We start from the raw sequence: 27,650 nt of genomic DNA, 5'->3' as shown, positions 1-27,650 counted from the left end.
TCCTCCCCCCCCACCTGCCTCTCTGCGTACTTGTGATCTCTGTCTGCCAAAAAAAATAAATAAAATATATTTTTTTAAAAAGAGGATTCTCTGCTATTTGCAAATTTCTCAATGTTTGACATCATTTCAAAATAGAATTAAATGTATACATATGGAAACTAAAACAAGGAAATAAAAATGTTTGCATGACCATAAAGAATAAGATGCACATGCAAATATTCCCCAAACCAACGTCTTATACAGAGACTATCTTCTGGCCACGATCAAGTCACAATCTCAACTGAAGAGAGATTTGAAGAAATGTAGCAACAGCCTGCTTTTCAGAGTTTTCTTTTCTTTTTTTTTTTTTAATATTTTATTTATTTATTTGACAGAGAGAGATCACAAGTAGGCAGAGAGGCAGCAGAGAGAGAGGAGGAAGCAGGCCCCCTGCCGAGCAGAGAGCCTGATGCGGGGCTCGATCCAGGACCCTGAGATCATGACCTGAGCCGAAGGCAGCGCCTTAACCCACTGAGCCACCCAGGCGCCCCCAGAGTTTTCTTTATAAGGTCTCAGCCTTGAAGACTTTTTGCAAAAGTAAAACCACCACCACCCAGGGAACAGTCAGCGGTCCTATGATACCATCCTATGGGGACAGATGTATCTATGCTTGCGAACATAGCATGATAGAGTTATTGGCCCGTGTCGCCGCACTCCCTGCTACAGTGAGCTTCCTCCAAAGTGTCCCCTGCCTGGCTGAGCAGCACCCTTTGTATCGCTGAGAGCCACCTGTCTTGGTTAGACGGCTCTGGGCTAAGATTCTCACCGGACATCCCACCATTAGCGGCGCACGGGGTCTGGGGGCCTAAATGCCTGTCCACAAGAGCATTTGTGTGTCATGGTGAATGCCAGAAGTGGACCAGAATTGAAAGAATCTGCTGCTGAAGAAGACAGCGATGATGAGGTTGACCCTGTTGCTGGGCTTAGGTTTGTGCCTAGTGATAAATGAGCACTGGAGACAATGCTCCCGCAATGCGAATGCCAGGCTTCACGTCCTGACCCCGAGGACAAAGAAGGAGAAGAACACAGGAACAAGGGTGGGGGACATCTCTCCATTTTATACCTGGGAAGAAGGGTTAAGAAGACCAAGCCACGTGGAAGAGACTAGAAGGAATGCTTTCTCAGTCTGCGAGCAGCCAGTACAACATGGTTGAAGTCCAGACAGAAGGTTCAAGAAGAGAGTATGAAGATGAGATGGAGGCAGACACCACACCCAACAGCTGCTGGACAGTTGCGGGTACAGGTGATGATCACTGGGCATGCTCGATGCAGCCGTGGGATCTGCTCATAACTAGGAAGGAATGTGATGCCTCTTCTCCTGTGGCGTGGGTGTTGATGAAAGTCTCGCTTCTTCTCCAGAATTTACCTGAACCGATTCTTGAGGTAGACTGTCCTGACACAAAAAGCTGCCACCAGCAGAAGAAACTAGGACCTTTATTAACAAAAGGGAATTAACTTAACCAAGAAGGTACTTATAGCTTATCACCTAACCCCAAGCTCTCTGTGTATAGGTCCCCTCTGAGCAGCCCCATAGTTCCTGCCCTCTACTCCCTGTACTTTCCATGACCTGGCAGGTGGATGTGGTGAGAAGCACAGGTGCTTGAAGGCCTAGGTAGACCGGATGGGAAGGAGGAAGGCTGCTCCCAAGATACAGGCTTTCAGAGCCCAAGGATCCCTTTCCCCTTAAGATCCTTGCCTCTGCTCATTCTTCACAGGGGTAAGGGTCTTTTTTACTAATCTGGGACCCAGATTACTTCATTCAGGCATCATCAGGGAGTCTCTTGGGAAGCATCCCAGCCACATGAAATACCTCTAACGCAGATGTTTCTGACGAGCTCTTACTTCTTTCACCATGTTTCACCAGTCAATACCTCTTAGGACATATCCTTTAATTTCTAACCTCTTAGGTCAGTGTCCATAACAACAAGTGAAATTTCAATGAAGTCCTCAAAGTATTTCAGTGATAATTGTTTTATCTTTGTAATAGTTTAACAAATCTAGGTCTTCTTTAAAAAAAACAAAAAAAGTAATGGAGGTGCCTGGGTGGCTCAGTGGGGTTGGACCTTTGCCTTCAGCTCAGGTCATGATCTCGGGGTCCTGGGATTGAGCCCCACATCGGGCTCTCTGCACAGTGGGGGGCCTGCTTCTCCCCCACACCCCACCTCTGCCTGCCTCTCTGCCTACTTGTGATCTCTGTCCAATAAATAAAGAAAAATCTTTTAAAAAAATGTATAGAGTTACCAAATCACCATGTTGTACACAATGTAACATTGTCTTGCAATGTTATTTGATCAGCTAGGATCAAATAAAAATTTTTAAAATAAAATTCTGAGGCACCTGACTGGCTCAGTTGGTTAAGCATCTACCTTTGGCTCAGGTTATGACAGGGTTCTGGAATTAGAGGCCCTCATCAGGCTCCCTGCTCAGGGAGGAGCCTGCTTCTCCCTCTGCCCCTACCCCTGCTTGTGCTTTCTCACTCTCACTCTCCCTCAAATAAATAAATAAATAAATAAACTCTTTAAAAAATATATATATATTTCTGAGGGAAAATTTTTTTTAAACATTAAAAGAGTAAAACAAGAAACACCAAGTGGACCTGGATATTGCTTTAAGAGATGGTGAAAATTGCAATATAAATGATAAAGATTAGTATGATGAAAAAATACTTTAAACATTTTCTGGGATAAAATATTTATCATATGTAATGTCTATATAATGTCCGAACATGATAAAAGTTTATGTTCCAGTTCTGAATCAAAGCACATTTTTTTAAAGATTTTATTTATTTATTGACAGACAGAGATCACAGGTAGGCAGAGAGGCAGGCAGAGAGACAGGGGGAAGCAGGCTCCCTGCTGAGCAGAGAGCCTGATGCAGGGCTCGATTCCAGGACCCTGGGATCATGACCTGAGCCAATGGTAGAGGCTTTAACCCACTGAGCCATCCAGACGCCCCAAAGCACATTATTTTTTAAAGATTTTTTTATTTGAGAAAGAGTGCACCCACACACACAAGTGGGGGAAGGGGCAGAGAGAGAGAGAGACAGACAGAGAGAGAAGCAGATTCCCCACTGCGCACACAGCTCCATGTGGGGCTCAATCTAAGGACCCTGAGATCATAACCTGAGCCAAAACCGAGAGTCACATGCTTAACCGACTGAGCCACCCAGAACCCCCTCAAAACACTGGTTTAAAAACATTAGGAATAATTTCAGTTAGGAGCAAAGTTTCTCTAAATTGGAATGAAATTTTTAAATATCTAAGAACGAGAATACTTCTAGAAAGGTTGATTAATTTAGCATAACTAGCAACATATGCACAGTGAGAAAAACTTTTATCATAACAACACAATTAGGGATTTTGCCAAAATTAAGGCAAGAAATATTAATTTAATGTAATCAAACACATAATAATTTATGAGTTGTATATGACTGTATTATTCTATCCAAACATTGTTGGCCCATCATGAGAATACCCAGGCATGTGCAATAATAATTAAGTTAATTTATGGGACGCCTGGCTGGCTCAGTCGGTGGAGTATGTGACTCTTGATCTCGGGGTTGTAAGTTCGAGCTCGGCATTGGGTGTAGAGATTACTTAAACATAAAATCTTTCAAAATTAAGTTAATTTTCCTTGGGCATTTTGTTGACTTAAAGTCATACAAAAACCATCGCCTTACATATATTTTTTTAAGATTTTATTTATTCAACACACAGAGAGAGGGAACACAAGTAGGCAGAAAGGCAGGCAGAGAGAGAGGGAGAGGCAGGCTCCCCCTCGAGCAGAGAGCCCGATGCAGAGATCATGACCTGAGCTGAAGGCAGAGGCTTAAGACACTGAGCCACCCAGGTGCCCCTATTTTTTTTTTTTTTTTATGGTGTTGTTACAAAGTGTATTTGTCAAGGTAAGGGGTTAAAGCATATTTAACTGTCAGCTTTCAAATAACTCACATATTTCAATATAGAATACATGAGCCCTCACTTGTGCTCTGACCTGGCCCCACAAATACTGGGGTTAGGACCCTTCTTCCACCTCTCTGTATAGGTAACTATTTTTACTGGTTTTGGTCCTTTTAATGTTTCTATTTGAAAGTAAGAGGGGCGCCTGGGTGGCTCAGTGGGTTAAGCCGCTGCCTTCGGCTTGGGTCATGGTCTCAGGGTCCTGGGATCGGGTCCCGCATGGGGCTCTCTGCTCAGCAGGGAGCCTGCTTCCTCCTCTCTCTCTCTCTGCCTGTCTCTCTGCCTACCTGTGATCTCTCTCTGTCAAATAAATAAATAAATAAAATCTTTAAAAATAAATAAATAAAATAAAATAAAATGATGTTCTGGCCATCACTCTATTATCAGAGAGCTTAACCGACTGAGTAACCCAGGTGCCCCCACAGTTACCTATTATTATCATGAAAATGAAGCTGGGAGGGGGTGCCTGGGTGGCTCTCTCGTTAAGCATTAAGCGTCTGGCTCAGGTCATGATCCCAGGGTTCTGGGATCAAGCCCCACATCAGGCTCTCTGCTCAGCAGGGAGCCTGCTTCTCCCTCTCTCTCTGCTTGTGTTCCCTCTCTGGCTGTGTCTTTCTCTGTCAAATAAATAAATAAAATCTTAAAAAAAAAAAAAAAAAGAAAGAAGGAAAGAAAGAAAAGAAAACAAAGCTAGGTTTCCACTCTTCCAGGCAGCTGTCTGGGACCACGTCAAGCTGGGTTCAGTAACTGGTATATGTGCATATTTGCACCCTCGTATTTGACACTTGTATTCTAATTGTTTTCTCACTCCAAGTTCCGCAAGAACACTGACCTTGTCTCAGTTACCATCCTGCTTCCAGCTCCACCTTAGTACCTGCTACCCAACATCCAAGCTCAGAACGATGAGACAGAAGAGGGAACCACCACCATGCCCTTGTCCTTCACATCACACCCTCTCTGTCCACATGTCGTCTCTATTTCTTTCCACTACTGTTATCACTCAGGATGAATTGGAATGTGGCCCAAGAGTCTGGCTTCTCCAACTCAACAGTCCTGCTTCTCAGTCCCCCATCCTCCCACCCACTCATAAAATGAGGGAGCAATTCAAACTAGGGCCACCAGGGGGCACTGTCAGGCAAAGAAGAAATAGAGAAACGGTCTAATCCTGGGTTCCAATGGCATCACATCATCTGCCATTGCTCAAGAACCTTCAGTGGCTCCCTACTGCCTGTCTTAAGAGCCAGTTCCTCCCCTATGACCTAACTCCAGCTCATCCGCCCAGGCTGTCACATGCACGCACCCTCTACCCTGCTGAATTTCTAGTTAGCCACATAACACTCTCTATTGAGTGCCTCTTTCTTCAGCTTCATCCCTCTCTGTTTGCATAAGGCTGGTGCCACAGGTGGACTTGTGGCTAGAGCTGTCCTCAAGGCACTCCAAACAAACACACAGTGGAAGCGAAAGCAGGGGGCTTGCCGTGCCAGTGTGCTCGCAAGCCACGTTGCCTAGCCTACCCTCCAGCCAGATGGCTCCTCGAAAACCCTTTATACAGAAATCCTGCCATTGACGTTGTAAATGCCTCTTTCTTCAGCTTCATCCCTCTCTCTTTGCTCCTGCTGCTTGCCCTGCCTGGAATGATGGATCCTCACTGCTCCCTCTCGAAACCCGCCTTTTCACAAAAGCCTCCCCACTTGCAGAAAGACTTTCCTAGCTAGTGCAGGCAGAGGTCCCTGTGGATGCTCCCTCTTGCGTTTCCTGTTTATAAGACGTGATTCAGTGCTCGTCTATCCCCTACTTTCATTTCCGTTATATGTTTACTTGGCTTAGCTGTGAATTGTTACAGGTACATGCACTGGGTTTCAGACTTAGAGCTATCTTACTTCAAAGTTCAGTTCCTCGAGGTGATCAGAAAGTTCTGGAACTGGGCAGTCATGATGGTTGCACACTGTGAATGGACTTAATGCCACTGAGTCGCCACTTAAAATGGTCAAGAGAGTTCATTTTATGGTGTATTTTACCACAGCAAATATTTATGGGGGGCACCTGCGTGCTTCTGTTGGGCAACGAACTTCTGATTTTGGCTCAGGTTGTGACGTCAGGGCTGTGAGACTGTGTGACGTCAGCGCAGTCCACTTGGGATTCTCTCGCTCCCTCTCCCTCTGCCCCTTCCCCCACTCTCCCCCCCCAACAATAAATAATAAGTCAATTTTTTTTTAAAGGGGGAAATATGGAGTTTCATCCCTCACAGGCTGTATGACTTTAGACCACGTCACTCTTTTTTTTTTAATTTTATTTTTAAAATATTTTATTTATTTATGTGTCAGACAGAGATTACAAGTAGGCAGAGAGGCAGGCAGAGAGAGAGGAGGAAGCAGGCTCAATCCCAGGACCCTAAGATCATGACCTGAGCTGAAGGCAGAGGCTTTAACCCACTGAGTCACCCAGGCGCCCCGACCATATCACTCTTTGTTCTTCAGTTTCTTCATTTGGGGGGCAAAGATCCAGATAAATATTGGTGATGAAAAGGATCCGGATGTGAAAAGTCTAAATTGTAAAGGCCTGTACCGATGGCAGATCTGTCCCCTCTGAACAGTCCTTGGTTCAGTCACTTGCCCAAGATTAGCTAGTGAAGTGGCCAGGCTGTCTGGAAGCCAGCGCTGTCACGGAGTTGGGGGGGTGTGGGGGGGTGTTGCAGTCGGGGTTGCAGTCGGGGTTGCAGTCAACTGTCTGAGAGCAGAGCCCAACAAGCGCTGTGAGTGCACCAGGGAGGTGAAGGGAAAGTGCCAGGGTCTTACCCAGTGTGGTCTTTTTCCTGACTCCAAATTCCATATTGTTGCCACCGGAAGCCCCCTCTATAGGGATGTGGTACAGGGAGGCCCGAGCAGGCCCCAGGCTTGCCTCCCTTCTCTTTCCTCCTCCCTCCCTGCCTCCAGGGTGAGCTATAGCAACTACAGGTCCTCCGTGTGGAAAGGAAAACGCAGAAATGCAGAAGTGGCCGTCAGGGAGGAGAGAGCCTGGAGCCCCTAGGTGGTGAGCCTGGGTTCCTCTTAGGCCTTTCTGCAGTGGACGAGCTGGCCTTTCCTCAGGGACAACTCCAAGTCAGACTTAAACAGCTCTCTGGGGACATTCTGGGTGGTGGTATTTTGGGGAGCGGATGTGAACTTCCCCGAGGGGGAGTGGTGTGGGCTCTGGCATCCTGCTCCTGTGCCCTCTCCCCCACCCCACCAACGTGCTCCCTTCTCCAAATTTAGGGTCAGAGGAGGAAGTGGCCGGGCCCTCAGAAGCCAGAGAACTGAGATTCAGGATTGGGGGGCGGGGGGTGCATTAGGCTAACAGAAGCCCCCTCTCCTGTCCACAGGCTGAAATCCTGGCTGGAAGGTCCTACTCTGCGCCCAGGCAGCGGCCCCCACGGACTCCCAGTGCAGTCCCGGCTCTCCCCCAACACCAGCCCCCCCCATTTTCCTTCCCCCTCCTGCTTTTCAGAAGGGGGGGCCAGTGGACTGAATCGCGGCTGCCTGCCGGCTGCGCTGGGAAAGGGCTGGAGACAGATCCCGGGCTTCCGGAGAGCCCCAGGGCCCCGCGGAGCCCCTCCCCGGCCCGCGGCAGACGCCTGAGCATTTAAGGTAATGTTTGGGTTGGTGCGAGCGGCGCCGGATGCCCCGCCCCCCGCGTCCCCAGCTGGGCGAGACCCGGCGATCAGGGCTCCTGGGACTCCGGGCGGAATCCCCCCTAGGCTGAAGTCTGGGTGCTGGAGGACTGCCAACGTGGAGAGGCGCCTGGGGTCGGAGGGGACAAGAAGGACAGTCCTTCCTCATTCTGAGGCCTTAGCAGGGTTGGGAACTAGGATGTAAGGGTGGTCCTCTCCCTCTGGCTTAAGAGTCCCTAGTGCCCAGGAAGAGTCCCTACGCATCCACATCCTCTTCCTCCTTCTCTCCCCCCCCACCCCCGGGCAGAGAAGGGGCTGAGAAGAGAGGCCATTAGCTCCCAGGGGAGTCGCTGGAATGCTGGGAGCCTGGGAACAGGCCCGGCTGTCCCTGGGAAAGCCAGACTGTGGGAATCCCACCCACAGCCCCCTCCCCAGGCCGGACCACCGGATGCCAGAGACCCAGCTCCCCCCAGGGGGCTTTGTGACAGTGGAACCACCCCCCCACCCCCACTGGACCCCCGAGTTCAGTAGGCCAGCTGTGACGAGGAGTCCCCTCCCCCGCCCCAGGCTGGCCGTCTGACTCCGACATAATTCTTGCCATTGTGCCACTCACCCCCTCCCCGCCCCCCTTCTCTGGACCCCTGTACAATGGGCCCTTTGCCGCCTCCAGTACTTAGGGTGGAGATGAACTCACTCAAGGTTTTTCCAAGTTTAAAAATAGCCCCTCCCACCCCCCACCCTCAAGTCCCCCTCCTCTTCCCCTGTGTTTCTGGGGCGCACCTCAGTCCATGCTGCACCTCCTTCCTCCTGCCCTGGGTCAGGTGCAAAGGGCATGGGTGAGACAGCGTCCGGCCAGGATAGGGGCTGCTTCCCCCCATTCAATCTCTTCTCCCACATCTTCCAACCCAGCCCCCCGGTATCCGGTTTCCTGGCCTGATGATGTCCTCGACAACAATTGCCCCCCACCCTCCCCCCACCCTGTTTTCCACAGCTCCTCCCAAGTCAGACCCCCATTCTGGAAAACTTCTCTCCGCTCTCCTCCAAAGACTCAACCTGGTCTCTATTTTCTGGCCAGGCCAGGGGGTTCCCCAGCCTCCTTAATTGCCAAGGTTGCTGGGCCTCCCCCCTCCACCCTCTGTTCCTTCCTCACTGCAGCTGCAACGTCTTTATTAGCTTCCTTCCTCCGCCCAGCTCAGCTCGCCTTTCTCGTACCTTCCTCCACTTTTCCTCACACCCAAATGAAAGCCCATCACCCTGAAGACCAAAACCATGGCCACCAGCCCACCCAGCCTGTTTCTCTGCCTGTGATCAGACCTATGCCAGAGACGCGACACAGAGGACATGCCACACAGGGGTCCCCTTATCTCTGTGTACAATGGGTCTACCACGGGGGCGGAGGAAAGCAGCCTTCCTACCCCTTCTTTCAGGAGAGAAACAAAGAATTAGGACTCTGGTCCAGGGTCTCTCCTTCCCATCTTGGCCTACATCCGGGCAACACTGCTTCCAACCCAGCCCAGGTGCCAGAGTCTCTGCTGCAGGGAGGCCCATCTCTACCCCCAGACCCACCCCCCTTCGGCTGGGTCACAGTCCTGTTCCTGAAAGTTCTTCCTCTGCTGCCTTTCTCTTCTGGGTTACTGCTGCCACCCTGTCTTCTGCTATCTTCAAGGAGCCAGTGGGCTGATACTCTGTTCCCTCTACCCCTTCTCCTGTCCTTCTCCACTGCCCTTTCCTCCTTCTTCCAGACCCCTCTGCATCCTCTCCAAAGTCCTGATCTCTCTTTGGTTTGGAACCCCCAAAGTGCTCCCCTCAGGAAGCTGTCCTCCCAAGCTGCCTGTCCCCAGACCTCCACTGCCCACTCCCCAGGCTCCCAGCTTCCTGAAAGGACAGTCCTCGGGCTTGCTTGGTGGAGCCACACTGGAAGAGGATGTCACCCCGGGCTCTAACCTCATTTCCCTTTCCCCGCAGAGACAGCTCCTCCGCCCCCACCTGGCTGAAGACAGAATTCTGAACTGACTGTCTGTCCTTGGTGGCTCGCTGGCTTTGTTTCCAGGCGGAGAGGAGAATGATTAGTTAATGGTGTTAAGTGAAGGGAAGGGAGTGGGGGCAGGGAAGCAGAGCTCCATGCCCAGCTCTGGCTGGCCAGGGCAAACAGCATCCTTCAGCCATTTCCACTCCTGCCCCTGTAGACAAACAAACTCCTCCATTCCACTCTGGGCCCTGGGCCAGTCCATACGTTCACTCTGGGGACTGGGGAGCCATGGTCCTCTCCCCACAGGCTCCGGGCTCCAGGTCCCTGCCCTGGCTGGCTTGGCATTACCTCTGGCTGGAGACGGACGGAGAGAGAGGAGGGGTCAGCAAGGTTCAGAAAAATCGAGGCTGATGTGGTTTGCCAGTCATCTCTGCGTCATCAAAATACCAGCCTGAGCCTTCTCTCAAGTCACCTGCCCGTCTCCGGCGTTTGCTGCCTCACGCTGCTCCTCCCCCACCCCGCAGAAAGGCTGCCCTGCCAGGCTGCAGGCCTCCACCCCAAATCCAGACCTCTATTTGACCCTCCTGCTGAAGGAGCCGCAGCAGATGTGATGCTGGGGTCTCTGAAAGGCAAGAGGCCATCCCACTCCCCAGGGCCTTAGTTCAAGAGGCCAGAAGACCCAGGTTTGGGAAGAGGGGGAGCTTGCTGTGCAGAGCGGTGCCTGCAACCAGCTCCAATCCCCCCTCCCTGCTTCCACCCCCAGCTGCTGAGCCACCATCACCCATGGGGGGGGGGGGACACGGGGTGTGCAGGGAGCCCTGCTGCAGGGAGTCCTCTCAACCATCTGGACAGCAACAGGTTTTCAGGGGCCAAGCCAGAGACCTCACACCCGTTTACCCTTCCTTCCTCCTCTTTTCTTCATTCAGGTGAGGGGAGACTGAGTCCCCCTAGGATCATGGAGTGAAGAGGGCAAAAACAGGATTTCCAAGGTCTGGACGTGGAAAAGTGTGAAAACCCTGGGCCTGTGAATTCAACCCCTTCACTCTCCAGCTACTTGGGACTTGGAGCTGGGGTTTGCGGGAGCAGCCCGTAAGGCACCACCTGCACTCCCCACGACAGGTACCTCTGGGTCTGTGGCACCGGCCCCGGGGTTCTTCCCTCAAAGCTGCCGGCACTGCGAGGCTGGGGGTGTGCGAGGCTTGGGGACAGTGCCAGGCCGGCGGCAGCCGCAGTGGTGCAATCGTTCTGGGAAGCGACCGAGGCCGTCCAGTTTCTCTGTGGCAGGGGTCCGGCGGGGCGGCGGCGGGAAGAGGAGGACCCGGTCTGCTGCTTCTCCGCCCCGCGGCCCGCTAGGGCCACACAGGCTGCCAGGGAATGCGCGGGGGTGAGCACCGCTGGTTCTGACCTGGCGTGACTCTGGGCATCCTAGCCAGCCTCTCCTCGCCGCCGCCTCGGCCAGCCGGCCCGGCCTCGAGACACCTGTCACTGCCCCCTCTGCCGACCCAAGCCCGGGGTGGGCGGGAGGGGGGGGGCGCGGGAGCTGGGCAGCCGGCCCGGCCTAGCAGGGGCCGAGCGGCCGGGCGCAGCTCCGGGCCCGCCCCCACGGAGCGGCGGCGGGGGCGGGGGGCTGCGCGGGGCGGGGCGGGCCGGGCCCCCTCCCCCGCCCCCCTGACGTCAGCCCCCGGCCGCCGGCGGCTCGCTCAGTAGGCGCTCGCCCTCTGGCCGGGAAGCATGGGACCGTCCGGGCTGGTCTGCGCCCTTCTGCTCGCTGCCTGCTGCTGCAGTCGCCGCGCCGCGGGTGAGTGGCTTCGGAGGTGGGGCCCGCGCCCCGAACGGCCCGGGCCAGGCAGTGGGGGGTCTTCGGCGGGGCGTGCCGGGCGGCGGAGCTGGCAGCGCGGTGCGGGGCTCTGCGCTCCGGCGCGCGCTTCTCGCCGGCGCCCGGGTGCCTTGCGCGCGTGCAACTCTTCTTTGCAGCCAGTTCGCAGCCTGGATTCTGGAGTATCCCGGGAGGACGACCGGGAAGGCGGGGAGGAGGCTGCCGCCCGGAGCGGGAAGGGGTGGGGCCGAGCCTCTCGGTGGGCTGGGGAGACCTCTGCCTCAGGTGCCGGCTCTGGGGGCCGCGCGGCTGAAGCGGCCGCGGCGGCGCAGCTGGAGTGCATCTCCAAATCCCGAATTCTGCGCCCGCCTGTTGCTGTAAAAAGGCAGCTTGCTTAGCGGGAGGGGGTGCGCGGACGCCTCCTCTCCCGCCTGGGCTTGGAGCCAGGTTGGAGGTGAGCGAGGGAGGGGAGGGACAGCGGCTCCCACCGGAGCAGGGCGTTGGCAGGAGCTGGGGGACGGCGTGGGTCGCCTCGTGCCTACCCGGGTGACGGATCAAAGGAGCCAGAAACGAGGGATTGATGGTGCCCTGAGTGGAAGTGCCCCAGATCCGTTACGTCTCCGGGAATGGGAGCACATTCAGGTGGGAAGAGCGCCCCTGCACCTCGGAGTTTCTTTCTGGAACTGCCTGGGAGCCCTGCGCTCCCGGGTGCACACTGCCCTTGTATGGCCTGCGGCGGTGTCGCGCGTTTCTCTTGGCTTCTTTTCCCTGGTCCCAGCCGCTGTCCGGCTGGGGAAGGGGAGGGCTAGGCAGTACCCAGCTCCCTGGCCTCATGCCCAGTGCCTACAGTGTCCCTGGGGTCCCTCCTCCCCCGGCTGCTGGCTCCAAGCTGTGTTTCTGGGGAAAGGGCTAAACTGGGCTCCCCCGCAGCAGCAGATCTAGCCCCACCCCGCCCTGCTCCTTTAGCTCTGGGGAAACGGAGTCAGGGATCCGAGGCCTCTGCTCCTGGTTGCAGACCACTCCATCTGCCCTCCCTGTGCCCGAGCCAGTCCAGGGCAACAGCTAGGGCACCCCAGAGGCCGGCCAGATGGTAGTGAGTGACATCATCTCCTCACAGGGCAGGCAGCACGCGGCACCACTGACGTCACTCTTGCCCATTGCCTGGCCCTTGGCCTGACCCCTGGGGGAGATTCTGACCCCTCCATGCTCACAATACTCCCAGGATGGGGTCCTCTGAGTTTGTGGGATGTTCATAGAGGTACTGCTTAGGGAGAATGTGATGGGAGCTTCTGGCCAGGGTTGGCCCACTGGGTCTTGCAGGAAATTTGGGGAGGGCTCTTTGGGGGGCAGAGTGGCGATGTCTTCCCCTCGGCATGGGGACACAAAGGGGCCTGTGTGGCGCAGGCTGGCACATGCCTTGCATTCCCATACTCTGAGCTCACTGGAAGAGGTGGGGGCCTGGAAGGAAAGGGGCCTTCCTCTTGGCCCAGAGCCTGGGTTGCCCCTCTGTCAGCCTCATCTGGAAGATGCTTGGTGCTCAGGGTTTCAGCTGCAATGACCAGAGGCAGTGACCTTCAGCTCCCCGGAACGGGCTGCTTGGGGCAGCAGGTAGAGAGAGGGATTGAAGGTTAGGAAGCCAGAGCCCCCTCCGGACCCTTCCAAGCGGCAGGGGGAACAGCTGCAAAGCAGAGGGTGTGAGGGGAGGCCATGGAGAGCAGCTGGAGTTGACCCAGGGCTGGGATGGCCCCTCCTCTACCCCCAGGTGTGCCGGGAGAGGCGGAGCCCCCTGTCCCCGAGCAGGTGGAGGCGGAAGTGGGCGGCACGGCACTTCTGACGTGCGGCCCCTCCCATTCCCAGAGCAACTTCAGCCACGTGGACTGGTTTTCTGTGAGTGCAGGGCTTTGGGCCCTGGAGAGCTGTTGGGGTGGCGGGAGGCCGTACCCCTCCTGCATGGGACCCTCACGTCCCCTCGCACACCGGCCCTCAGGTGCACAAGGAGAAGCCGACGCTCATCTTCCGCGTGCGCAAGGGCCAGGGCCAGAGTGAACCTGGCGAGTACCAGCAGCGGCTCAGCCTGCAGGACAGAGGGACCGCGCTGGTCCTGAGCCATGTCACCCCCCAAGATGAGCGTATCTTCCTGTGCCAGGTCAAGCGCCCTCAGTCCCAGGAGCACCGCATCCAACTCCGGGTCTACAGTGAGTGCCTCGCCGGGCTTCGTGGGGCGTGAGGGTGGCCCGCGATGGAGGTTCCGGCCCCTCATTTCCTTCTCTTGTAGAAGCCCCGGAGGAGCCGACTATCCAGGTGAATCCCTTGGGCATCTCGGTGAGCAGTAAGGAGCCTGAGGAGGTGAGATTGGCCAGGTGGGAAGCAGGAGCCTGGGGGCGGGGGTTTTGGGGGAGGGGGGCTTCGCCGCAGGGAGACTCATACCCTGTCCTCCTCAGGTGGCCACCTGTGTGGGGAAAAATGGGTACCCCCTTCCTCAAGTCATCTGGTATAAGAATGGCCACTCCCTGAAGGAGGAGAAGGACCGTGAGTCGCCCTCTGAGCCCTCGGAAGCCATGCTGATGGCACCACACAGGGCCCGCCCCCGTCCTTGGGCTTTGTTTGCTTCAATTTACAAGTGATGTCTGAAAATCTTTTCATGAGATTTTAAACTGCACATTAGATCTGCAAGGAAAATTGCCTTCCTGCCCCCGGTCCCCTCCCAGAAGTCATCTCTGCTGTCAGTGTTTGTTCTTTCCAGTCAGTTTCGGGGTACTTACTCATACACAGAAATATATCTTGGGCACACGAAGGCTTTATTGTTTTATCAGCTGAAGCAGTGGTTCTCGACCAGGGACATAGCTGCTCCCCCTTGGGGATGCTCAGCCACGTCTGGGGATATTTTTGGTTGTCGTGAATGGAGAGGGGCTACAGGCACCTAGTGGGCGGATGCAGAGGGGAGCTGCTGCTAAACACCCCAGAGTACTCGGGACAGCCCCCGACCCCCACCTAAGGTTGCACTGAGGTTGAGCGGCCCTGACCTCAGTGGCTCAGTGTGGCATTATGTCACCACACGGTAATTTTTCTTTGGACCGTCAGTCCTGGAAGTCTTTCCAGCACAGCCTGTGTGGCTGATGGTTCTCTGCCCCCGGTCCAGGATCGCCTACCATGGGGATGGTGGAGGGGAGTCCCCGGCTGGTGGACATCTGGAGTTTGGCACCCCCTCCCTGTGTGTGTGCGGGTGTCGGGGGCATAGCTAGATGCCGAGATACACAGAACCACTGAGCTGAAGGGTCGCGGGGTGGGCAGGGGTCCCTCTCCAGGTGCCCCCTCAGAGAACCCCAGGGGACCCTGGGCCGGAGGCAAGGCGGAGGCTGAGCTCTTCTCCCCCTTCTCTGTCCCGCCAGGGGTTTATATTCAGTCGTCCCAGATCGTGGAGTCGAGTGGTCTGTACACCTTGGTGAGCGTTCTGAAGGCGCAGCTGGTGACAGCAGACAAGGACGCCCTGTTTTACTGTGAGCTCAGCTACCGGCTGCCCAGCGGCAACCACATGAAGGAGTCTCGGGAAGTCAGCGTTCAGGTTTTCTGTGAGTCCCAGCGCGGCCCTGGGCCGAGGCTGGTGGCAGCCCCAGCCAGCTCCCCAGTGTGGGGACGGCTCTGGGGCTGAGGGCCACCCCCTGTGCTTCTCAGACCCGGCGGAGAAGGTGTGGCTGGAGGTGGAGCCCGTGGGAGCGCTGAAGGAAGGGGACCGCGTGGAAATCAGGTGTCTGGCGGACGGCAACCCCCCGCCCCACTTCACCATCAGCAAGCAGGTGCGGAGGGCGCTTTGCTAGGGTCGTGGGGGCCGCGGGAGTGGCTGGAGGTGCACTTGGCTCACCTCTCTCCTCTTCCCCAGAACCTTAGCACCAAGGAGGTGGAGGAGATGACGCCCGAAGACAACGGGGTCCTGGTCTTGGAGTCTGCCCAGAAGGAGCACAGTGGCCTCTATCAGTGTCAGGGCCTGGACTTGGAAACCATGGCATCACTGCTGAGCGACCAACAGGAGCTGCTGGTGAACTGTGAGGGGCCAGGGGCCCGGGATGGGGGGACCGGGCGGGGGCAAGAGGGAATTCGGCCCACCCCACCCAGGCTGAGAGCATTGCTCTGTCCCCAGATGTGTCTGCTGTGCGGGTGAGCCCTGCAGCCCCGGAGAGCCAGGAGGGCGGCAGCCTCGTCCTCAGCTGTGAGGCGGAGAGCAACCAAGCCGTGCAGTTCCAGTGGCTGAGAGAAAAGGTACCCAGAGGATCTGGGGCTACGGGCTGCATGGGGCTGGGAGCAAGGCCCTGACCCATCTGTGCCCCCAGACAGGCCAGGTGCTGACGGAGGGGCCTCTGCTCCAGTTACACAACCTGAAACGTGAGGCAGGGGGAGGCTACCGCTGCATGGCATCCGTGCCCAGCGTCCCCGGCCTGAACCGCACGCAGCTGGTCCACGTGGCCATTTTTGGTGAGAAGCCCTCGGGGCAGAGATCAGGCCACCCCGTGGAGCTCCCTAGGACTGGGTGGTTTCAAGCTCCTTGGAGGATGGAAACCCTCTTCCTGCTGCCCTGGCGTGCTCCGGTGGGGACGGGGAGGCAGGCTGGCAGAGTTTGCTGCCACACCCGTAGCGCTCTCTTCCTAAGGGTCCCCATGGATGACACAGAAGGAGAGGAGGATGTGGGTGCAGGAGAATGCAGTGTTGAATCTGTCTTGCGAAGCCTCGGGACATCCCCGGCCCACCATCTCCTGGAGCGTCGAGGGCATGGTGAGCAGGCCCACCGCCCCTGCTGAGGCTCTGCTGCGGGACACGGGCACCCTCCCCGCGCCCCCCTCCCTGAGCGGCGTCCCCATCCTGTAGGCACAGGAACAAGACCAAGAGCCACAGAGCGTCCTGAGCATCCTGAGTGTCCTTGTGACCCCAGAGCTGTTGAGGACAGGTGCTGAGTGTGTGGCCTCCAACTCCCTGGGCAGAAACACCACCACCATTTTCCTGGAGCTGGGTAAGGGCCTCGTCCTGCGGCATGGCAGGCATGGGCACGAGCGTGTGCTTTTCCTAACCCCCCCCAATCCCTTTCACCACTCACCAGACTCCAGCAGAAGCACTGGCCTCAGCACGTCCACTGTCAGCCCCTCTGTCCGAGCCAACGGCACCTCCACAGGTAAGCAGTCCTGGCGCAAGAGTAGGGTGATGGCCGGGCAGTCGCCTCCTGCCCTGACCCTTCCCCCGGGAACCCTGTTCAGAAAGGTGAGCAGGGGCCCATCTTCCATCAGTCCTGGGCTGTGGCCAGGTGGGGTGGAGGGGTTGGGTGGGGTGGGGTGGGGTGGGGCATGGTGGCGTCAGGGCTGCCTGGGGCTGGGAGTGACCCGGAGCATCTTTGTGGGACAGAGAAGAAGCTGCCGGAGCCTGAAAGCAAGGGCGTGGCCATCGTGGCCGTGACCGTGTGCGTCCTGGTCCTGGCTGTGCTGGGTGCTGTCCTCTATTTCTTCTACAAGAAGGGCAAGCTGCCCTGTGGGCGGTCAGGCAAGCAGGAGATGTAAGCCGGGTACCCAGCGCCCTGCGCCCCCACCCAATCGCGCGCTTCCCAGCTTGTTGCCTGGGCAGGGACATTCCCTGCCCGCCCCCCTGCCCCCTCGCCCCTTCAGAGCAGGAGGGGGACACTGGGTGTGAGTGCTCCCCGCTTTCCTGCCCACTGGCCAGCTGCCATCACCCACACTTCCTCTCCATTCATCGCCTGTTCCTCTTCCCTGAGCCAGCCCCAGAGCACCTCATCGCCCAGTCCAGAGTCTTTCTCAATGAGCCTCCCTTTCCTTGCCCGAGATGCCAACTTCTTGCCTCCCTCCCTCCCTCCCAGCACGCTGCCCCCGTCTCGTAAGAGCGAATTTGTAGTTGAAGTTAAGTCAGATAAGCTCCCAGAAGAGATGGGCCTCCTACAGGGCAGCAGCCGTGACCAGAGGGCGCCCGGAGACCAGGTAGGAGGCAGCGCCCAAGGCCAGCGCCTGACCCAGCTTCAGGGATCGGGAGCAGCCGGGGCTGATGGCTCTCGTGTCCCCGAACACTAACAGTCTCCCCCCTTCCTCCTCCTCTGTTGGAGACTGGGAGCAGGCCCTTCTTGGCTTCCTAACACTAGTCCCAGATGGTAGGGTGAGGCGAGTGGCACAGGGACCCCGGAGAAGGGGTAGCTCCCAGGCCCGAGAGCAAATACTTTGTCACCACCTTTCCTGAAGTGCCGTGGCTCAGGTCACCAGGTGCAGTGTGGCCAGTCCGGTTCGGGGGCCTAGGCTCTCCCACCCTGCCCCACCACCCCCTCCCGCTGCTTCCCTCCCACGCCTAGTCCATCAGCTTTGGCTTCAGTCCCTCGTCCCTCCAGCGCTCACCCACCTCAGGCTCCTGTCCCTGTCCCCGCCGCACACACCCCCCTTACCTGTTCTCCCCCCTTACCTGTTCTCTACACCCGCTTCTAGGGAGAGAAATACATCGATCTGAGGCACTAGCCCACTCACCCCACTGAGCGCCCCTCCCGCCTGGATCGTTTGTGCCCTCTGCTCACCCTCTCCCTCCCAGCGCTCAGGATGACCACCCAGGCCTCTACAGCGGGCTGTGGAGAAGGCCCCCTGCCCCAGCTGGCCTGCAGGCCCATCGTCGGGGACCAACCTGCCACCGGCTCACTCTGTTGGGTGATGCTCATCCCAGGGAGGGGCCTCGGCATCCTGGGGGCAGGAGAGTGTCTCGCAGACCACGTTCTCTCTGTATGTGGATTGTGGACACACATACCTGACTTCTGCCAGCCCGATTAGGCAGTCGGTTTGTCTGGTTCCTGCCTCAAAGGCTGGCTTTGTTGGTCAGTTGTGTCACCGAAGTGAGGACTCACGGGGCACAAGCCCCTCTCACGCCGGTTCTAGAGTTCCCCAGCCTTTATGACAAGCAGCTGCCTGCATGCTTCAGGTCCTACTGTGACCCACCTTTCTCGGGGCAGAAACCGGGAATGGTGTCATTCCCTAAGAGGTGCTGGGTGTATCTCGTCCCTGCAGAGAGGAAGCTGGGCAGTTCTCCAGAGTTAGGCCATTGAGCCCAACAGCCCGCACCCCCAAGTTTGGCTCCTACTGCCCAGGCAGCAGGTCATGTCAGACTGAAAGGTTAGGGGACAGATGAGGTTCAGACTGTCCTTTAGTTAGGGGACAGATGAGGTTCAGACTGTCCTTTAGGAGGATTAAGACTATAATTACACTAGCACCAAACTTCTACAAACTGAGCTAAGGGGATTACGTCCTGGCAAGAAGGGCCCTCACGGGAGAATGGTACTTAGGGATAAGAGGCGGGCTTGGCTGGAGCTTCGGGGTGTGTATGGGTCTATGTGTGCGTGTGTGAGTGTATGTATATGTGGTTTTGTTAGGTTGTCTGTAAATTTGCAAATTTCTTTTATATATATATGTGTGTATATATATATATGAAAAATAAAGCTTAATTGTCCCAGAAACCTCACAGTGATTTTGATTCATCATGTTGCCACTGCAGCCTGGGGCCCTGGGATCTGGCATCCCACCAAAAGGAACACGAAGCCCTTTGCATCTGGGAGTGGGGACGAGGGGTTACCTCTGCTTCTGAGCAAACGGCTCGAGCTCCCAGAGGACTACAGCCCTTCTCAGCGGCAGCCAGGCCAAGCTGGCCCTTCACTCTGTCACTCTGTCATGTGCAGACCTGCCTTGGGGTAGCAGCAGACTCACCGTGAGGATGGGTCTGGCCGAGTCTGTCTGTCGCTCCCCCCCCCCCCCCCCCGTGGAAGAGCAAGAACTCCAGTTGGCTACAACAAAAGAAACTTTATTTAAAAATATTTTTTTTTTTACAGACATGGGTGCTTGAAAAAGCTCTTTAGTTAACTGTGTATGGAAATGAAAAAAAAATTAATAAATAACATTAGTATAACAGACCTCTAAACATTAATACACTGGCAAAACAAAAGGGACTTAAAATCGAAAATGAATCTTAAAGCTCTGCTCTTCTCTGTAAGAATATTTACCTTCTGTTTTTCTTACTCTTTACAGGTGAGAATGATTAAATACTGCTAATATAAATTTTTTTTTATATTAATGACACATTTTTTAAAATAGTCCACAAAAATCTCATCTAAGTTTTTGTCTTATTTTTAACACTGATATACAAATTGGGACTCTTTATTCTGGAGAAAGCATCGAGTTCTCCTCAGCCCCACCCAGGCCAAGAATGTCAAAATCCTAAAGAGGGAGGACTTGAAAAAGAATTCTTTCCCCAATTCCTTATTAGTTAAAGGCAGGGAAGAATTGAAAAGGGAAAGGGAGAAGTAAAATATCATGAAGAAAACATTTTTTTCCTTTTTCCTTTGCTGAAACCTACAGTGGCCACGATCCTGAGGCCAGGCTCTGGCAAGTGGGCCTTGCTGCCTTTCCCAGGGGCAAACAGGCCCCCAACGAGGGCACTGGCTGCTTAATGCTTTAAGACTGAAGTCTTCAAATAAAAGAAAAGCCAAGTCTGAAGGGAGAGGAAGGAGGCCTAGGCCAGTTTGGGATCCAGCAGAAAGACACAAAGAAACCACCTCCCGTTGTCAGCAGACTCCTTCCTAAGCTCTGCCCCACAGCTGGGTCCTTCCCAGGACCCGGAGGCTAGCACACCTGCAGCATCCACAGCACTCCTGGGAGTCCCAGGACAGTCTCTCTCCTCCCGGAGACACAGCATTCAACCTCTAACTACGATTCTGATTGGAGCCAAATGATCCCAGGGTAATGCTTGCTTCTTCCAGCAGAACCACCACACCTGTGTGCCCTCTCCCCAGCCCCACACAGTGTCTCCTCCTCCCTCCTAGACTGTAAGGACTGACACTCAAGGTAGAGGAGCTAAGACTCTGGTATTTCCATATTAAGTCCTAAAATGCAGCCTGGGATACAGTGCTGCCTTAGAAAGGCACAAAATGTTTGGCTTTGTTTTTTTTTTTCAGTGTGCTAAAAATTGTTCTGTTTTGAATAAAGGAAAAAGATATATAAGGTTAAAAATCCCAAGTCACCACAGCCAGAAAGCACATGTAGGCGGTACCTCTTAGCTGCCATGCCTCTACCACATGTTTCAGCAGGAGGTCAAGGCCACGACACAGAGACAGGCAGGTCAGGAGGCATCCGCTCTCCCGGGCACTGTGCCTACAGGCTTACCCAGACAGCAGAAGAAAGAAGCCAAGGAAGAGAAAACATGTGGTCTACAGATTCCTTAATAGGTCTCTGCCTCTTCAGTTTCCAGCCATGAGCACGGCCACCCTCATCCACAACAGAGTCAGAGGTAGGTAGGGAGGAGGGAGCGACACACACGGACTTCAGGGCACCAAGTGGGGGCACACAGCCTGGCCTGCACACCATCCTCTCCACCCCACCTCAAACCCCCGGCCCGTCCTCCTGGTGGGGCTGAGCAAGAGGCAGGGCCAGGCCTGAGGAGTCACACGGGGCTTGTCCTGAGCACACCCCCGCCCCCCAACCTGGTCTCCCAGTCTGGTGCAGGGGTGGAAGGAGAACTTGTGAGGCAAAAGAGAGGTGCCTCTCTCGTTCCCTGCAGGAAGAAGTCAGGAATACGGAGCCGGGTGATCACAACTCTGCTGATCCGTTTGGCTGCCTTATCAGTAGGAGAGCGGAGTTTGGCTTTCAGCCTTGGCCCTGTACAAAAAGAGGGAGTGGTCCGCCACATTTTTCTCAAGCACGACCCAGGGGAAGGGGCAGGGAGAGCTGCAGACAGCTGCTACTCCGGGTGAACAGCTGGCCCTTCGGAAGGGCTGACCTTCCCATCTGAACGTGAACGAGCCTCCACGCAGCGCTCGCTCTTTCCGTCCCTACCGCCCCACGTCTTCCATCGGGGTACTTGTTAGAACCAAAAAACACTGGTACTCCCCTTTGAGACCAACCCAGATTTCCCTGGACAGAGGCACATGGCGTTGCTGTCCCTCTGGTCCTTAATTCTGGAGCCGAACCCAGAGTATCAAATGTAAAGGCTAGCGACCCCACCCTTCGTCACGTGCCTCAATGTGTATCTTTGGATTACTAGGTTACTTCTGTGTATTCCAAACGACTCCAACAGTTTAAAAAAAGTTACAAGTAATTATGAAATGCCTTACTAACATGGGACAGGCCCCAGGATGAGGTAAGTAAGATCAAAACACTTAAGCAAGCAGAAGCAGTTGTGTCAAAATCCAAAAAATTAAAGGCTTTGATAGGAGACCACAAAGCAAGCCGACGGATGGGGAAGACAAGGGTTTCTGGTCTAAAGAGCTCTGAGTCAAAACTCCTCCAAGCTGACATCTACATCTGATTTCTGTCCTGGCAACTGTCCCAGCCACCAGATACTCTTGCTGGCTACAGGAAAGTAGCTTCCGAGGTACCTCGGAAGGCCTGCCTACAGCTACTAGTGCAGAGCTCTCCTCACAAGGCAAAGACCAAATGCAAGGGTGAGGAGGCGGGCAGGGAGGGGCACGGGCCACAGGCCCACAAAACGAATATATTTTCAGCGTTAAAACCTGAGGAGAGCCCAGAAGTCCATGGGTGGCGACAGTGGGATTTGTGATCTGCTCTCTAAGCACAAAAGAAGACTAAAAACCTGAGATTGAATGAAGGTGAAGAAATGTCACCCAAGAACAGACTAGCTCCGGAGCAGGAGAAACTGGTCCTGAAGAGGGAGGTAAGAAATCTTGGATGCCAAGACTGGTAAAGGGAATTAAAACAGGAAATAAAGCAACAAAGATGACAGAAGCCCAAATTAAGCGAAACCTAAGAATTTCCTCCATGTCCAGATACAGTCCTGTGTCCTGCCTTTTCACTCTCAAAAAAGCGCGGGGGAGGGGCAGCAGGACAGCAGTTTTGCTACTAAAATACTTCTAAGGTATTTATCCTGTCTGAAGCCTCTTCTCGAACAGCACACCCCCCACCCCAACTCCCACCCAAGGGGACAGGCCACTGCCGCCCCCCCCACCCCCTGCTCCAGGCTGACCAATGAGGGTAGAAAGCCGAGCAACATGCTGGGCTGACTCTATTTTTTCTTGAGAATAGGAGTTAAGAGGTACTGGGAAGCTGTGCACGGTGATCCCAAGAGCCAGGAGGTGGTGTGGACCTGGGCAATGGGGTGTCTAGTCCGGGGCGTGACAAGCAGGAGAAAGGACTAGGTGCAAATTCCGACAGTCCCAGCTCCATGCAAAAACCCCATGGCGCTTCCCATGCTGGGGTCTGTGAAATACACTGCATCCAGAGGATTCTCTCCTTTCTTTAGCCTGGATACCGATTTCTTGCATCTGAAGGATTCCTAAACAGGACAGTCAATGATACAAGACTGTGACCTCCTTTCCCTATGCACCCTTCGCCGTGCACAAATGGCCTGATGCATTTGTAAAGAAAGACCACGACACAGGCTGAGGTTAAAGTGGTGCGAGGACCCCTTCATGCTGACGTGTGCACCCTGATGCAAAGTTCTAGGGTCCTGAGCTTCCTACCCTGGGAGGGAAAGGCTGGCATTTCTGCGAAATGACTGAGTTCCATCTAATTTACTGCCTGGCTCTTGGGAGAGCACATACATCCGTGCAAGACCAGGACCCTGATGTTGGGTCTCCAACACTCCAACCATCATCTCCCACACCTCCAGCCCTTCTAGGACACAGAATTAGCTGCAAAGGTCGTTGAAGGACTGGGGGCCAAGTCCCAAAGAGAATGGGAAATGGTGACGGGTCCCACGAGGGTGACAAGAAAACTTTACAACAAGGGGGATTAGGGACTCCAAGCAGTTCAGTAAAAAGATCAAGGAAGGCACTAGACTGGAGAGGGGACTGTGGGCAAATGCCTTGCTTAAACATTTAACTGCCCTACTCGGCAACTCTGAGCCAATATGCTCCTCAACCCACCACAAAGATTCCACTGAAACGCATCCAAGCCGGTGGGTACCCAGAAGACCGCTGCCAAATCTCCCAGATGTCATCAAGGCTCTGGGAAGACAACCGGGGGTTCATGGGAGAGCCCTGAATTGCTTTTACGCAGGACAGTTCTACAAGGAAACCCATGGCTCCATGAAAAGAGCTGTGAATACACACTGCACGCTCTTCCAGGAAGGGCAATCCCAGGGCCAAAGGGAAAGGTGAGCCAGCAAGTACAATATACGGGCATCGGGAAATCTGCACGTGGTGGGAGGGAAGAGCGCGGAGCTGGCACTGCTGGCACCTGGGAGTCACTAATATCTGCCAAACGAACAGGCTAATGGGTACACAGCGGGGCCAGTGGTCCAAAGGCCGCTCTTTCCAGGCCAGGGGCCACTGGAGTCAGAGAAGCCAATGGCAGGAAGGGAAAGTCGCAGTTTAGGAAGAAGGTCTGTAACCCTGACTGTCACGACGTGAGGTAGGAAAATATTCTGCATCAACACCTGCACTGACCACCCAAAAAAGGTGCGGATCTTGTTAATGGTGCCTTAAAGGGAACACAGAGCTTGGTCCCTACTCTGCTAACAAATTTACAAAAACTCATTTGTATGTTTGCTGTGTGGACCATGGGTTATATTTTACTTTTCTACAGAGAAAATAAATACTTTTAAGTATGAAGAATAGCGACTCCCTTCCAAAAATTTTAATCCACAGAACAGCTAACTGATACAAGGAGCACTCTCCCCCATTCTGGGCCCTGGGGCTGTGTGGGTAAGAGAACAGAAGGGCAGAGTGTGGGGAGGCGGGGGCTGTGGGGGGCCAGAGGGCCAGGGGAGGAGAATGACCATCCACAGGTACAGAGCACTATTTACATTAACAGGTAAACACTGAGACGAGAAACTGCCCAATCTCTTCATTTCTTCAAGGGAGGTACATCACAGAGCCCACAGGTCTTCCCACTTGAGAACCCTTTACCTGAGCGGAAGGACCCTGGCAGGGGCAGCGGATGACCTACTGCCGAGCAGACCCCAGACGACGACGAGGCAGACTGCGTAGACCAAGCCAGAAAGACAGAGGGAAAGCAGGAGACCGCACTGAAGAGAAGAACCGAATGCATCTGACAAAACCCCTAAGTGCTTTTACCTCATCCTCCTGGGAAGGGACCAGAGAAGGAACCACCCTGAATTCGGAGGGAGAGAGGGGAGGGGTCTGCCCAAACTGGCAGAACTCAGAGTCCACTTCTGAAAGGGCAATTTTAAATTCCGAGCAGAGCACAGAATTAGAAACTGCCATACAACCGGAAGATGAAGAAGGGTTATTTGTGCCTTAGTCCAAGGAAAAGTGAAGAAATTGAAATTCTGGAAGTCCCCTCAAGACAAATGCCCACGTGGAAACTTTCCTGAGGGGACGATGGCGGTCTCAGGCATGGCTGAGGTTTGTCCTCAGAGCACCCAAAGAGAGCAAACCTCCCAGAACGGTCTAACACGTGGGAAGCCCAGGCCCGCAGCGCACAGCCACCCAGCAAGCCAGTCACCGATGCATATGTCTGACCTTAGGGTCTTGACAGCCCGGTCTCAGGACCCACCCCGGGAGGCACAGGGGTACTCAATTAGGAAAAAAGGGATGAACCTGCCCTTGGCCTATATGAGTAAGGAAAGACTCTCCAGAGAAGATGTGGGATACACCGAACAGGCAAGAGATATGCAGAACCAGGGCTCTGTTCTCCTGACACACCTTCAGACTGTGGACGAGGTCTGCAGACAAGGAAAACCTCCAGTGTGGACAGGCAGGAAAAATGCTGCCATCTTCCCTAGTTCTTTCCCTGACTCTTCAGCATCTAAACAAAAAGCAAACTGAGTGTTAACCACAAATCAAACAGGCTCCTTACTCGCTCTTAGAAGGAGACGCTAGGTCACTGCTTCCCAGTGACTGCCACTGTCCCGCTCCCAGGTGCGCCCGGGCAGGGCTGCTGCTCCCGGCCACGCTGAGCAGACACTGGGGGGCCAGAGACTATTGACAAGAGGTCCAGTACCATCTACCCTGGGAATGTAAATGGCTCTGAGCCAAGAGCATAAAGCCAAAAGGTCTAGGAAGAGCCAAAAGCAAAGAGAAGAATCAGGACGGAATGAGAGAAGAATCCACAGACGGAAACACGGGAAAGAAAATGGACCTCGAGAGATTCATTTCTGTCTGGATCTAAAGACAAAAGCATGATTTAACTTTGAGGAGGGCAGATGTATCAAAGAGTAGGTTTGCTTCTGCTGCACAGGAGGGTATGGCCTGCTAGGGAAGTCAGCAAAGACCGGCCGGAGCACTCTGACCGGGGCTCATTTCGCATTACCTTACTGGAACCAATTCACGGCCCCCCATGCTGGACTCCGAATCTTCCTCACAAACCCGCACGCACACCAGCTGCTGGGCTTTTCGTCCCATCTCTGAATCCCCCACCCCCAAAGGTGTTTGTCGCACTTTGGGACCTGTCATTACTATAGAGAATGAGGTCTGTGAAGAGCACAGAGGACCAGTGTGGCGAAAAGAGGGGAAGAGATGCTCCGTTCCCAAAGCCGCGGGCAAAAGAGAAAACCACATCGTCGGTGGTGCCAGGGGAGGACTGGTGCTAATTACCAGCAAAATGCTGTGCTACCAAGGGTGCCATCCCCTCCCCTTCAAGGGCAAGGACAAAAGCCTCTTCTGAAAGTATAACCTGGCTCACGTTCCATGGGAGGTGCCCACACAAGTTGGAACTGACTCACTGGGAAGAAAAACCAAACTGATGAATCCTATCTATTTTGTGCATCTTCTGCATAACAAGGGCAGGAGCATGAAAAGGAAGCTCCTGAAAGTATGGTGGCATACAGGCCAGAAAGCCAGACTGCGAACAAATGTTCTTCTCTTCCCAGTAAGGACAAACGCCCGTGACCTACATGAGAACACACACCTGGCAGGAAGGCAACGGACTCCCACAGACTGTCTTCTGGGAGGGCATGGAATGTATCTGAAGGCCTCTATTTCAGATCAGTCATTACGTCATTAGGATAATTAAAACATCTCATTGTCACAGAATCAACGTTCCTATGGAAACAGTGCTTTGGAGTGACCAGTGTTAGCCGCTAGGATCACACAGGACTGTGATGATGCAGCAACAGTACTTTTCCTTGCCCCGTCTATCCACCAAACAAACCAACACCATCACACGTAATCAGGAACATCCTGTAAGCCACTGGGCTTCAGTGAGGCTGGTCGGAGCAAGCCCGCGGCCGACAAACAACAAGGAGGAGGAGGCAGAAACAGGGGAAAGGACAGAGGGAGGGTGTTCTAAAAATACAAGACTCAAGCTGTGCGCAAGGTAATCCAAGCCACAGGGGAGCTCGAGGGCACGGTACTACACACCAGGGCGGGGTCTCACACCACAGTAGATGGAGGTCCCTGGACCATTCCTTCCTACGTCTCTTGTGCTAATTCCCTGCCCGGGATTAACACAGACCGCAGGCTCATTTTATAATCACAGGACACATGCCACCACAGACACACACACACACGCACAAGCACTCCTTAACCCAGGGAAGTCTGAAGTCCCCCATGAAGATTTACACCACAATACTTCTCCCACCGCTTTTTGGACTGTTCCCCCGGGGTAGGCTACCATTTAATAAAAATCCACACTCTAACTGGGGACTGAAGGACACCTTCAAATCCACTCTCAAAGCAAAGTAAAACACACTAGCTGCTCCACGTTCATTCCACGGTTTTGAAATCTTGGAACCACAGACGTGGAATCCCAGAGAGGGCCAGACTTCACTGTGAAGTCTCCCGAGGAACCTCTGCCCTCTGAGGGGCCGCCCAGGGGACAGCACCCGGCTCACTGGTCCTGATGCCACAGCGGGGAGGGCTCTGCTAGGTGGCGACGTGGGCAGGAGACGAGATAGAAACAAATTCCCGGAGGATGTTCTTGGCCATTTCGATGTTGTTGTGGGCAATGACCAGGGCCTTCTGAATGTCCTGGTAGGAGTAGCCCTGGCTCATGAGGCTCTCGATCTCACTGGAGAGCTGCGGCGAGGAGGCGGCGGCGGTGGCGGCGGCACCCAGCTGACAGCTGCCTGCTTTCCGTTCTGAGTTGATTCGCCGAGGGAACGGCTTGGGAGGCCTTTCAGGAACTTGGGAACCCTCAGTGAAGTCTAGAAGAAATCAAACAGAAAAGAGGTGCAAATCTGGGGGGGAGCCGCCCTTTAAGGGCAGTAAGAACAGTGTCCTAGGACCGAGATGACCTACTGCAACGGGGTACCTGGGCTCTCAAAGGGCCGGGCTCTACAGGTTCCAGGGTT

General features: G+C 54.7%; 2 protein-coding genes and 1 pseudogene across 4 annotated transcripts in view; 2 read left to right on the top strand and 1 right to left on the bottom strand.

Moving 5' to 3' along the window:
• Window positions 1-708: 708 nt before the first annotated feature.
• On the top strand, window positions 709-1,734 carry LOC131837065 (methylosome subunit pICln-like; annotated as a pseudogene).
• Window positions 1,735-11,285: 9,551 nt separating this feature from the next.
• MCAM (melanoma cell adhesion molecule) lies at window positions 11,286-18,903 on the top strand. Of its 2 annotated transcripts, XM_059183305.1 has the most exons (17): window positions 11,287-11,411; window positions 13,192-13,316; window positions 13,417-13,624; window positions 13,705-13,775; window positions 13,871-13,958; window positions 14,819-14,998; window positions 15,102-15,223; window positions 15,307-15,469; window positions 15,565-15,683; window positions 15,755-15,896; window positions 16,072-16,193; window positions 16,287-16,428; window positions 16,516-16,587; window positions 16,815-16,962; window positions 17,281-17,398; window positions 17,891-18,579; window positions 18,614-18,903. In XM_059183305.1, exons 1-16 carry the CDS (start codon window positions 11,345-11,347, stop codon window positions 17,918-17,920), a joined length of 1,917 nt encoding a protein of 638 aa, XP_059039288.1. In that variant the 5' UTR covers window positions 11,287-11,344; the 3' UTR covers window positions 17,921-18,579; window positions 18,614-18,903. The 2 variants fall into 2 exon arrangements, with proteins under 2 accessions (XP_059039296.1, XP_059039288.1); XM_059183313.1 differs by lacking the exon at window positions 17,281-17,398 and having other exon boundaries at window positions 11,286-11,411.
• A 325-nt stretch (window positions 18,904-19,228) lies between these two features.
• CBL (Cbl proto-oncogene) overlaps window positions 19,229-27,650 on the bottom strand; it is an 82,942-nt gene continuing 74,520 nt past the window's right edge. For both annotated transcript variants that reach the window (XM_059183290.1, XM_059183297.1), the window contains one exon: window positions 19,229-27,503. In XM_059183290.1, the coding sequence (XP_059039273.1) occupies window positions 27,223-27,503 (281 nt within the window). In that variant the 3' untranslated portion in view covers window positions 19,229-27,222. The remainder of the gene's footprint in view (window positions 27,504-27,650) is intronic.

Source organism: Mustela lutreola, chromosome 1 (assembly GCF_030435805.1).
Source record: "Mustela lutreola isolate mMusLut2 chromosome 1, mMusLut2.pri, whole genome shotgun sequence".
NCBI lineage: Eukaryota > Metazoa > Chordata > Mammalia > Carnivora > Mustelidae > Mustela > Mustela lutreola.
This window is presented reverse-complemented; position numbering and strand designations above follow the sequence as displayed.